The following is a 12,355-nucleotide window of genomic DNA, read 5'->3' on the forward strand; positions in this document are numbered from 1 at the left end:
ACTGGGCGGGAAACAGAATAAAAAAATGATAATGGGGTCCTGCTGTTTAGCCTTCCCTGGATTTCTGGGTTTCTCCCCTGCAAACATGCTCCCTCCACGCCGCCCTGTAAATATTGGGGCTACTGTTTCCACCGGTGGGCAATGGGGAACAAGGGGACGGAGACTGAGGACTCTGACTGGAAGAGCCAAGAGGGAAAGGAGAAGGATGGTTGTTGAGTGGGGGGCTATTAGATTATGAGATGCTTCACCACGAGTGGCTTTTGAGATAGGGAACAGAACATCATTTAAAAAGGAGGAATACAAAAGGATAGGGAGGATGGGCTTATAGGAGAGAGCGCCAGCACCGACAGGCAGATTGGGCTGAATGGCCTCCTCCTGTGCTGTAATTCCTGTCATTCTATATAAACTCTCCTTTATTGAGTCTGAGCCCGGGGACTGGTTTGGAAAGGTTGGTGCAGAACTGAGTTTAGGACGATGGGACCCGTGAGAAGTGCCCCAAACACTGAGCCTGCTAACCCTTTGTGCGATCTCTTGGTTTTGGTTCAGGTCAGTCTGTGCTGGCCGGTTTTGATATTTGGGGGGCAATTTTAACCCCCAAGAATGGATGGGTAGTAAAAATAGTTGATTTCTTCAGCAGGACCGCATCCCGGCTCCAATGCATCCACTTTAACCCAAGCGTGTTAGGATATGCGTGCTCAACTGAAACCCGTAAGTTCTGACCCCACTTAAAGCTGGCGGGCTGATAATTAAAGGGGTAATTTAAACACTTTAGGTACTTAACTTTTTGTGGATTCTGCAACAGAAACTGATTTAACTACTCCTGAATGTGTCTCCTGTGGCTTCTGAAACTCGCCATTGAAACGGAGGCGAGGTGCAGCTGAAGCTCATTTGCCCCTTTAAACCAGTGATTGACACGTCTCAATAAAAGATGAGGTATTGCAGCTGGGCACTCAGTTCTCAAATGTTTAAACTGAGAATTCTTTGTGTTTAGACTGAGAATTCTTGTGTTCACTCAAATTTACCAACATTACCATAAGGTTAAATCTCACGGGATCCAAGGTGAGGTAGCCAATTGGATACGAAATTGGATTGACGACAGAAGACAGAGGGTGGTTGTAGAGGGTTGTTTTTCAAACTGGAGGCCTGTGACCAGCGGTGTGCCTCAGGGATCGGTGCTGGGTCCGCTGTTATTTGTTATTTATATTAATGATTTGGATGAGAATTTAGGAGGCATGGTTAGTAAGTTTGCAGATGACACCAAGATTGGTGGCATTGTGGACAGTGAAGAAGGTTATCTAGGATTGCAACGGGATCTTGATAAATTGGGCCAGTGGGCCGATGAATGGCAGATGGAGTTTAATTTAGATAAATGTGAGGTGATGCATTTTGGTAGATCGAATCGGGCCAGGACCTACTCCGTTAATGGTAGGGCGTTGGGGAGAGTTATAGAACAAAGAGATCTAGGAGTACAGATTCATAGCTCCTTGAAAGTGGAGTCACAGGTGGATAGGGTGGTGAAGAAGGCATTCAGCATGCTTGGTTTCATTGGTCAGAACATTGAATGCAGGAGTTGGGATGTCTTGTTGAAGTTGTACAGGGCATTGGTGAGGCCACACTTGGAGTACTGTGTACAGTTCTGGTCACCCTATTATAGAAAGGATATTATTAAACTAGAAAGAGTGCAGAAAAGATTTACTAGGATGCTACCGGGACTTGATGGTTTGACTTACAGGGAGAGGTTAGACAGACTGGGACTTTTTTCCCTGGAGAGTAGGAGGTTAAGGGGTGATCTTATAGAAGTCTATAAAATAATGAGGGGCATAGATAAGGTCGATAGTCAAAATCTTTTCCCAAAGGTAGGGGAGTCTATAACGAGGGGGCACAGATTTAAGGTGAGAGGGGAGAGATACAAAAGGATCCAGAGGGGCAATTTTTTCACTCAAAGGGTGGTGAGTGTCTGGAACGAGCTGCCAGAGGCAGTAGTAGAGGGGGGTACAATTTTGTCTTTTAAAAAGCATTTGGACAGTTACATGGGTAAGATGGGTATCGAGGGATATGGGCCAAGTGCAGGCAATTGGGACTAGCTTAGTGGTATAAACTGGGCGACATGGACATGTTGGGCCGAAGGGCCTGTTTCCATGTTGTAAACTTCTATGATTCTATGATTCTAACATTGATTATACAAAAATACTGTTTCTTAGAAAGGCGGCGTGGGGGCGTGCATGGGAGGTCGGGGGAGATAGAGAGACTGGGGTGTCAGGGATAGGTGAGAGAGAGGAATGGGGGATGGGGGTCGGGGATAGGAGAGGGGGAGATTGGGAAATGGGGGTCAGGGATGGGAAAGAAAGGGGGCGACTAGGGGGTCAGGGAGAGAGGGAGAATGGAGGAGGGAGCTTGGGGGAAAGAGGGAGAATGGGCTCAGGAGGAGAAAGGGAGATCAGGATTGCAGATGGGGGAGGGTCAGGAGAAGAGAGGCAGACTGAGGAATGGCAGTCGAGGAGAGAGGGAGACTGGGGAATGGCAGTAGGGGAAAGAGAGGGAGACTGGGGAATGGCAGTCGAGGAGAGAGGGAGACTGGGGAATGGCAGTAGGGGAAAGAGAGGGAGACTGGGGAATGGCAGTCGAGGAGAGTGACAGACTAGGGAATGGCAGTGGGGGATGAGCGGAAGACTGGGGAATAGCAGTGGGGGAAGAGAGGGAGACTGGGGAATAGCAGTGGGGGAAGAGAGGGAGACTGGGGAATAGCAGTGGGGGCAGAGAGGGAGACTGGGGAATAGCAGTGGGGGCAGAGAGGGAGACTGGGGAATAGCAGTGGGGGAAGAGAGGGAGACTGGGGAATAGCAGTGGGGGCAGAGAGGGAGACTGGGGAATAGCAGTGGGGGCAGAGAGGGAGACTGGGGAATAGCAGTGGGGGAAGAGAGGGAGACTGGGGAATAGCAGTGGGGGCAGAGAGGGAGACTGGGGAATAGCAGTGGGGGAAGAGAGGGAGACTGGGGAATGGGGGTTGAGAGAGGGACAATGGGGTCATGGGATTGGGGTTCAAGTGAGGTGGAAAGAGGGAGACTTGGGAATAGGCTGTACGTGGGGACTAGTATTTTCTGCAGAGTCGGAAGCAGCAGCAGCAACGAGGTGAGTGGGAGCAGCACCATGAGAGGATCAATCAGTAAATGGGTGAGTGAAACGTTGGGACTTTACAATGGGTAAATAATGAAACATCGGGGTCAATATTAATCCCCAATCAACGGGCAGGTCTGGGGAGGGGGGGGGGGTTGAAACATTAAAAATCATGAACTGCGTATGCACCTGCTGCCATTTTTACGGCGGTCCCCAACGATCCCTGGCTGAGACCTACTACCGCAGGCGTTCCCGCCTGGCAGTCGACCAGCCTGTCAATCTGACCAGCTACTGGGCGGGAAACAGAATAAAAAAATGATAATGGGGTCCTGCTGTTTAGCCTTCCCTGGATTTCTGGGTTTCTCCCCTGCAAACATGCTCCCTCCACGCCGCCCTGTAAATATTGGGGCTACTGTTTCCACCGGTGGGCAATGGGGAACAAGGGGACGGAGACTGAGGACTCTGACTGGAAGAGCCAAGAGGGAAAGGAGAAGGATGGTTGTTGAGTGGGGGGCTATTAGATTATGAGATGCTTCACCACGAGTGGCTTTTGAGATAGGGAACAGAACATCATTTAAAAAGGAGGAATACAAAAGGATAGGGAGGATGGGCTTATAGGAGAGAGCGCCAGCACCGACAGGCAGATTGGGCTGAATGGCCTCCTCCTGTGCTGTAATTCCTGTCATTCTATATAAACTCTCCTTTATTGAGTCTGAGCCCGGGGACTGGTTTGGAAAGGTTGGTGCAGAACTGAGTTTAGGACGATGGGACCCGTGAGAAGTGCCCCAAACACTGAGCCTGCTAACCCTTTGTGCGATCTCTTGGTTTTGGTTCAGGTCAGTCTGTGCTGGCCGGTTTTGATATTTGGGGGGCAATTTTAACCCCCAAGAATGGATGGGTAGTAAAAATAGTTGATTTCTTCAGCAGGACCGCATCCCGGCTCCAATGCATCCACTTTAACCCAAGCGTGTTAGGATATGCGTGCTCAACTGAAACCCGTAAGTTCTGACCCCACTTAAAGCTGGCGGGCTGATAATTAAAGGGGTAATTTAAACACTTTAGGTACTTAACTTTTTGTGGATTCTGCAACAGAAACTGATTTAACTACTCCTGAATGTGTCTCCTGTGGCTTCTGAAACTCGCCATTGAAACGGAGGCGAGGTGCAGCTGAAGCTCATTTGCCCCTTTAAACCAGTGATTGACACGTCTCAATAAAAGATGAGGTATTGCAGCTGGGCACTCAGTTCTCAAATGTTTAAACTGAGAATTCTTTGTGTTTAGACTGAGAATTCTTGTGTTCACTCAAATTTACCAACATTACCATAAGGTTAAATCTCACGGGATCCAAGGTGAGGTAGCCAATTGGATACGAAATTGGATTGACGACAGAAGACAGAGGGTGGTTGTAGAGGGTTGTTTTTCAAACTGGAGGCCTGTGACCAGCGGTGTGCCTCAGGGATCGGTGCTGGGTCCGCTGTTATTTGTTATTTATATTAATGATTTGGATGAGAATTTAGGAGGCATGGTTAGTAAGTTTGCAGATGACACCAAGATTGGTGGCATTGTGGACAGTGAAGAAGGTTATCTAGGATTGCAACGGGATCTTGATAAATTGGGCCAGTGGGCCGATGAATGGCAGATGGAGTTTAATTTAGATAAATGTGAGGTGATGCATTTTGGTAGATCAAATCGGGCCAGGACCTACTCCGTTAATGGTAGGGCGTTGGGGAGAGTTATAGAACAAAGAGATCTAGGAGTACAGGTTCATAGCTCCTTGAAAGTGGAGTCACAGGTGGATAGGGTGGCGAAGAAGGCATTCAGCATGCTTGGTTTCATTGGTCAGAACATTGAATACAGGAGTTGGGATGTCTTGTTGAAGTTGTACAAGACATTAGTAAGGCCACACTTGGAATACTGTGTACAGTTCTGGTCACCCTATTATAGAAAGGATATTATTAAACTAGAAAGAGTGCAGAAAGGATTTACTAGGATGCTACCGGGACTTGATGGTTTGACTTATAGGGAGAGGTTGGATAGACTGAGACTTTTTTCCCTGGAGAGTAGGAGGTTTAGTGGTGATCTTATAGAAGTCTATAAAATAATGAGGGGCATAGATAAGGTAGATAGTCAAAATCTTTTCCCAAAGGTAGGGGAGTCTATAACGAGGGGACATAGATTTAAGGTGAGAGGGGAGAGATACAAAAGGGTCCAGAGGGGCAATTTTTTCACTCAAAGGGTGGTGAGTGTCTGGAACGAGCTGCCAGAGGCAGTAGTAGAGGGGGGTACAATTTTGTCTTTTAAAAAGCATTTGGACAGTTACATGGGTAAGATGGGTATAGAGGGATTATGGGCCAAGTGCAAGCAATTGGAACTAGCTTAGTGGTATAAACTGGGCGACATGGACATGTTGGGCCGAAGGGCCTGTTTCCATGTTGTAAACTTCTATGATTCTATGATTACTAACTGACATCAGGAAGGGGGGTGCAATGGATATATTCCACAGTACATCTGAGGTGGAGGAACATCACCATCCACAGTAGGCATGGCGTACAGTTCTGGGAGGTGCATGTTCACAAGACAGAGGTGCGCAACAAGGGCCTGGAGAAGAGCAGAGAGGGGACCAACAGAGGGACTGACGTCACAGGAGGCACTACCCACGCGAGAGGGTATACAGACAGAGGTTGATCTTCCTGGACCTCTCCGAGGAGTAGTGCTTCGCAGGCTGAGATTGAGTTGGCAGGTGATTGGAGATATCTGCAGCCTCCTTCAGGAAGAGCTGCTCCAGGCTGGACCTGGTGGCTACGCATTGCCTGTCACAGTTAAAGTCACAACTGCCCTCAATTTCTTTGCCTCTGGATCTTTCCAGGACGCCACTGGTTACATCTCTAGAGTCTATCAGTCATCTGTACATAAGTGTATAAGACAGGTGACGGGTGGCTCGTTTGCCAGGACATCCAACTATTTGAACTTCACCCGTGACGACATCAGCCAGAATAAGCGGGCAGTGGGTTTTGCCTCGCTGGATGGCTTCCCACATGGGCAGGACGCAATTGTGGCAGAGATCTTCCACATGAGCCAGGAGTCTTCATAAACCAAAAGGGCCATCACTCCATCAATGCGCAGCTGGTTTGCGACCACTGGAAAAGATTTCTGCAGGTGTTCACCAGATTCCCTGGCTGTCATGATTCATTCATTTTGCACGAGTCCAACATTCTGGACCTCATCCAAACAGGAGACAGACTTAAGGGCTGGTTCCTAGGTGACAAGGGATACCCCCTGCAGGCGTGGTTCATGACACCGGTGAGAAACCTCACCAATGAGGCACAGTGGCGCTACAATCAGAGCCACATCACCACCAGATATATCACTGAGCAAGCCATAGGCATGTTGAAGATGCGCGTCACGTGCCTGGATTGATCTGAAGACGACCTTCAGTACTCCCCAGCAAGGATGTCCAAAATAATCGTGGCATCCTGCACAACGTGCAGCATAAAAGGTTACAGGAGGAGGAGGTCGAATGCGCTCATCAAGCTTCCTCTGTTGACGCCAACATTGAAGAGGAAGAGGACGACGCTGAGGAGGAGGAGGAATATGAAGGTGGGGAACCCATCACAACAGCAGCCACAAATTGCTGTCTGTGATACCAGGGATATTCTCATATCTAACAGGTTCTCATAATGAAATGTGCAATGTGAAGAATTTGACATACCCAGGCCGCCTGGAACAACCACTGCCAGCACCACCACCGCCACCAATCCTATCACCTCCCCCTCCCTTTACACTAGACAGTCCTTCAACAACGCATATACCCATTGCACACCCATGTGTGTTGCATGTCTTGGCATTCACAATGAAGTAAATCAAAGGGTGACTTCACAGATGGGACGCAATAATGGCCAAGACGTGGTTGTGATAACGATTAAATTTAATGCGGCGTAACAAAAAAATATATAAATGAACAAGACATTTCGTCAAACATCCTTGTGTATAACTTTGGTGAAGTACAATTACTTAACCTTTCGCTTTTTACCGCTTCCACGTGGTGCATCCCCTGTGGCTTCAGCAGAGGTAGTGGAAGATTGCTCAGGTGCCTGCCCTGACTGCTGAGATGGTCTCAACTTACACCCTCTAGGTTTTGGGGCCCTTGAGGGCCCTGCCAACGACTGCTCCACTTGTGCAGGGGCAGAATCGGCCATCGGGAGAGGAGGCAGCATTGCGGGTACTGGTTGTGGGGGGGGGGGGGATAAACGGATGAGACATGGGAGCGCTTTGAGTGGAGTCCCCACTTCCATGTTCCCTTTCGCCATACTCCCTCTCCCAGGCCAGTGTAACATCACTCCTACCTCTCTGCTGGATAGCAGCTTGGTGAACAGATGTTTACCTTGTAAGGCCATGGATAAGGTATCTGTCATCTTGTTTAAGGCGGCAGAAATGTTGGCATCCAGAATCTACATGGCTATTGTCATGGCCTGCATAGACTCATTTGAGAGCCGTGCTCGAAGCTCAATGAAGGCGGCCACTCTCTCCAATGCAGACATTCTCACATTCACCTGCGACGACAATCCACTAGCAATATAGTTGGACTTCTCCAACCTCTCCGCTATTATGGAGAGTGTGCGTGGCACATTTTCCAATACCTTGCAAAGATGTAGCTATACCTCAATCATTCTCCTTCTCAACGATGGCCCCCGGGATTCAGCAACTGTGACCAGCTGAGCAGAGCTTGAAGAGGAGTGCGCTCCCCAACGCAGATTCTCCACACCTGCCCCTTCCATCAGTGTCTGCTCGTGCACACTTGTCGATGGTGAATCACCAGTGACAACCCAAACTTCAGGGTTGTCTAACAGGACCCACCAAGGTGCGAGTATCTGCAAAGGTGCACGGCTCTATGTCCTGTGACGGTGCACCCTCAGAAGGAATGAGCTCCTCTGAGGAATCAATGGCTTCCATTTCCCCTGATTGTTCTTGAAGTCATGAAGGCCCTGGAAGACAACAGAAAGTGATATGAATTATTCTTCGGAAAAGTGACAATCTTTCCAATGACCACACTGAGATCTGGCACAGGTCACTCATTGATAAAATCAATTCATCATGTGTGTGAAAGATGTTAAAGTTCTGTCACCAGCCATCTGTGGGTTCCCAATCTCTGAATAAGGAGGCCACATACTATTTGGATACTAAGAGTCTAAATGGGATAGAGAAGCAAAGGGATATAGGGGTACAGATACACAAATCACTAAATGTAGCAACGCAGGTTATTAAGGCCATAAAAAAGGCAAATCAAGCAGTGGGGTTCATTTCTGGAGAGACAGAATTGAAAAGCAGAGAAGTTATGTTAAACTTGTATAGAACCTTGGTTAGACCACATTCAAGAATACTTTGCACAGTTCTGGTCTCCATATTATAGAAAGGATATAGATGCATTGGAGAGGGTGCAAAAAAGATATACAAAGATGACACCAGAACTGAGAGGATATACTTGTCAGGAAAGGCTGAACAGGCTGGGTGGGGCTCTTCTCTCTAGAAAAGAAAAGGCTGAGGGGTGACCTGATTGAGGTCTTTAAGATAAGTTTGATAGGGTAGACCTGTGGGGGAATCCAAAACTAGAGGTCATAAGTATAAAATAGTCACCAATAAGTCCAATAGGGAATTCAGGAGAAACTTCTTTACCCACAGAATGGTAAAAATGTGGAATGCTAGGAGTAGTTGAGGCAAATCGCGTAGATGCATTTAAGGGGAAGCTAGATAAGCACATGAGGGAAAAAGGAATAGGAAGGTATGCTGACAGGGTAAGATGAAGTGGGGAGGGAGGAGGCTCGTGTGGAGCATAAACGCCAGCATAAACCACTTGGGCCGAATGGCCTGTTTCTATGTTGTAGTTTCGATGTAACTCGATGACTATCAGACAGATGCATCACACTGCATCAGGATTGGGGTGAGTGATAGTGGTGGGTGAATAAATGGGGAGTTGAGGAAGTACATAGAAAGTGAAGGATGGTTGATGGCGAAACTTAACTGGATGTGAGGAGTTACGTGACAGGGTAGACGTGCCAACAAAGAGTGGGGGTGAGGTTGCACAACATAGGATGTGGATGAATTAGCAAATGTACTCACTTTTTCTGACCTGGTTAGGTCATTAAAACACTTCCTGCACTGCAGCCAAGACCTGAGCATGTGCTCCTACTTCTGACCTGATCTGCCACTTCCAGCCATGCCTTCTTGGTTGCAAAAACAGATTTCTTCCTTTTATCACTTGGGTACAACACCTCCCTGCTGCTTCTCACAGCAGCCAGTAGTATCTCAAGAGAGGCGTCTGAGAACCCAGGGTCTGATTTTCCTCTATGTCCTTCTATTTCGCTTTTTCCTCCTTTCTCCTACAAAATACATTTTTGCATTAGCCCTTTAAATAGTGGGCTTTAAATCACGGGTCATGCAGATTTGCAGTACGCCCATTGCACAGCTTGGAGGCGCGAAACCTGGAAGTAAAATTAAGCGCCTTCAATTGAGTCGCGATCGCACAATCCGACGCACTCAAATCACTTCCAGGTTTGCCATGCGATTATTTATCCACCTGCCGACTTCCCACCTCCATGCTAAAATCATGCCCTTGAAGTCGCAGCACAGATTGACTCTGACTGAGGACCCCAGTTGTCACCTTAAGGGGGGAGGGGGAAACCTGAGTCCAAACCAGCCTCCCAGGAGATTGGGACAAGTCGAGATACAAATAACATTTATAGGCATCATGTGGATGGACCGTCACCTGATCAAACCTCCAGGAATTGCCTGCGACCAGGGTTGGCAGCTCCGGCTGGGAAACTTGTCAACATTTGTCGGAGTTTAAGTTACACCGCAACAATGTCCTAAAGTCAAACTGAGCCGTCTCCACCTCCTGCTGCCCCCCGAGACGATACACACAGTGAAGAGCTGGAGCCGCTCCCCGGGAGGAGGCGCGCTCCCGCCTTCCACTCTCCCTCCCCCGGGAGGAGGCGCGCTCCCGCCTTCCACTCTCCCTCCCCGGGAGGAGGCGCGCTCCCGCCTTCCACTCTCCCTCCCCGGGAGGAGGCGCGCTCCCGCCTTCCACTCTCCCTCCCCCGGGAGGAGGCGCGCTCCCGCCTTCCACTCTCCCTCCCCCGGGAGGAGGCGCGCTCCCGCCTTCCACTCTCCCTCCCCCGGGAGGAGGCGCGCTCCCGCCTTCCACTCTCCCTCCCCCGGGAGGAGGCGCGCTCCCGCCTTCCACTCTCCCTCCCCGGGGAGGAGGCGCGCTCCCGCCTTCCACTCTCCCTCCCCCGGGAGGAGGCGCGCTCCCGCCTTCCACTCACCCTCCCCCGGGAGGAGGCGCGCTCCCGCCTTCCACTCTCCCTCCCCCGGGAGGAGGCGCGCTCCCGCCTTCCACTCACCCTCCCCCGGGAGGAGGCGCGCTCCCGCCTTCCACTCTCCCTCCCCCGGGAGGAGGCGCGCTCCCGCCTTCCACTCTCCCTCCCCGGGAGGAGGCGCGCTCCCGCCTTCCACTCTCCCTCCCCCGGGAGGAGGCGCGCTCCCGCCTTCCACTCTCCCTCCCCCTGGAGGAGGCGCGCTCCCGCCTTCCACTCTCCCTCCCCCGGGAGGAGGAGGCGCGCTCCCGCCTTCCACTCTCCCTCCCCCGGGAGGAGGCGCGCTCCCGCCTTCCACTCTCCCTCCCCCGGGAGGAGGCGCGCTCCCGCCTTCCACTCTCCCTCCCCCTGGAGGAGGCGCGCTCCCGCCTTCCACTCTCCCTCCCCCGGGAGGAGGCGCGCTCCCGCCTTCCACTCTCCCTCCCCCGGGAGGAGGCGCGCTCCCGCCTTCCACTCTCCCTCCCCCGGGAGGAGGCGCGCTCCCGCCTTCCACTCTCCCTCCCCCGGGAGGAGGAGGCGCGCTCCCGCCTTCCACTCTCCCTCCCCCGGGAGGAGGCGCGCTCCCGCCTTCCACTCTCCCTCCCCCGGGAGGAGGCGCGCTCCCGCCTTCCACTCCCTCCCCCGGGAGGAGGCGCGCTCCCGCCTTCCACTCTCCCTCCCCCGGGAGGAGGAGGCGCGCTCCCGCCTTCCACTCTCCCTCCCCCGGGAGGAGGCGCGCTCCCGCCTTCCACTCTCCCTCCCCCGGGAGGAGGCGCGCTCCCGCCTTCCACTCTCCCTCCCCCGGGAGGAGGAGGCGCGCTCCCGCCTTCCACTCTCCCTCCCCCGGGAGGAGGCGCGCTCCCGCCTTCCACTCTCCCTCCCCCGGGAGGAGGCGCGCTCCCGCCTTCCACTCTCCCTCCCCTGGAGGAGGCGCGCTCCCGCCTTCCACTCTCCCTCCCCCGGGAGGAGGCGCGCTCCCGCCTTCCACTCTCCCTCCCCCCGGGAGGAGGCGCGCTCCCGCCACCCGAGCAGCGCAGCGACAGGATGGACGGCGGGGTGGAGGCGCTTTTCCCCGCGGCTCTGCTGAGCGCCGGGCTCCTCACCCTCCTGGCTTTATTCGCTTTCCACTTGCTGGGTGATTATGTGTATAAGTGGAACAAGATGAGGCGGATCCCGGGGCTCAGCCCGACCTACCCGATACTGGGCAACGCGCTGCTCTTCAAACCCAGCGGAGAAGGTAGATACACAGCGAGGGAGCTAACTGTTCTTCCGGGTGTCAGGAGGCATTGCTCTCTCTGTAAACCTACCAAGTGTCATTTTGCTTTTTAGGAAAGAATCAGACTTATTTTGATGCCATATAAATGAGCACAATCCGTATGTATAAAAGGAGTAACAATCTGTGTCACTGTCATCAATCACAGGTTGTTGTGTTTGTACAAACACACCACATGAACTTTGCTGTTCAGGTTCAACATTTAGTTAAGGAAGGGGGCCGCAGGATATAAGTGGAAATAATTGAATGCTGTGGTGGAAATGATGGTTCCTGGCCTGTGGAGAAATTGGAAATATTATGCCAAAGATCAAGCATTAATAATATAGGGAGTAAGGTTAGACAGCTATTTTGGATGTAAGCATGATTGGAGGGGGGCAAAGAGAAACTTTGTGGACATTTTCTTGGATGAAAAGACTGGTTGTATTGAAGATTTAGTGCCAATTCGGTGTGGCTTTTCTATTCCATTAACTCAGATTCTATAGTATAAGTGTAGCTTATGCCAAGGTGTCTGCGTATTTCACTGAATCCAGTGTAAAACTCACTTGTTAATATTACATTTTAAAAGTGCTAGAGAGTCCTTTAGACTCCTCCTTAAAGTTTGAATGTTAATGAAGAGTGG

The 12,355-nt window shown here is 51.2% G+C and overlaps 1 protein-coding gene across 1 annotated transcript in view; it reads left to right on the forward strand.

Annotated features, from left to right (window-relative positions):
* The first annotated feature begins 11,481 nt into the window (after positions 1-11,481).
* Positions 11,482-12,355, forward strand: part of LOC137331853 (cytochrome P450 4V2-like) — a 58,653-nt gene continuing 57,779 nt past the window's right edge. Inside the window, exon 1 of the mRNA XM_067995751.1 lies at positions 11,482-11,700. Coding sequence (XP_067851852.1) covers positions 11,508-11,700 — 193 coding nt within the window. The 5' untranslated portion in view covers positions 11,482-11,507. The remainder of the gene's footprint in view (positions 11,701-12,355) is intronic.

Source organism: Heptranchias perlo, chromosome 1, assembly GCF_035084215.1.
Source record: "Heptranchias perlo isolate sHepPer1 chromosome 1, sHepPer1.hap1, whole genome shotgun sequence".
Lineage (NCBI taxonomy): Eukaryota > Metazoa > Chordata > Chondrichthyes > Hexanchiformes > Hexanchidae > Heptranchias > Heptranchias perlo.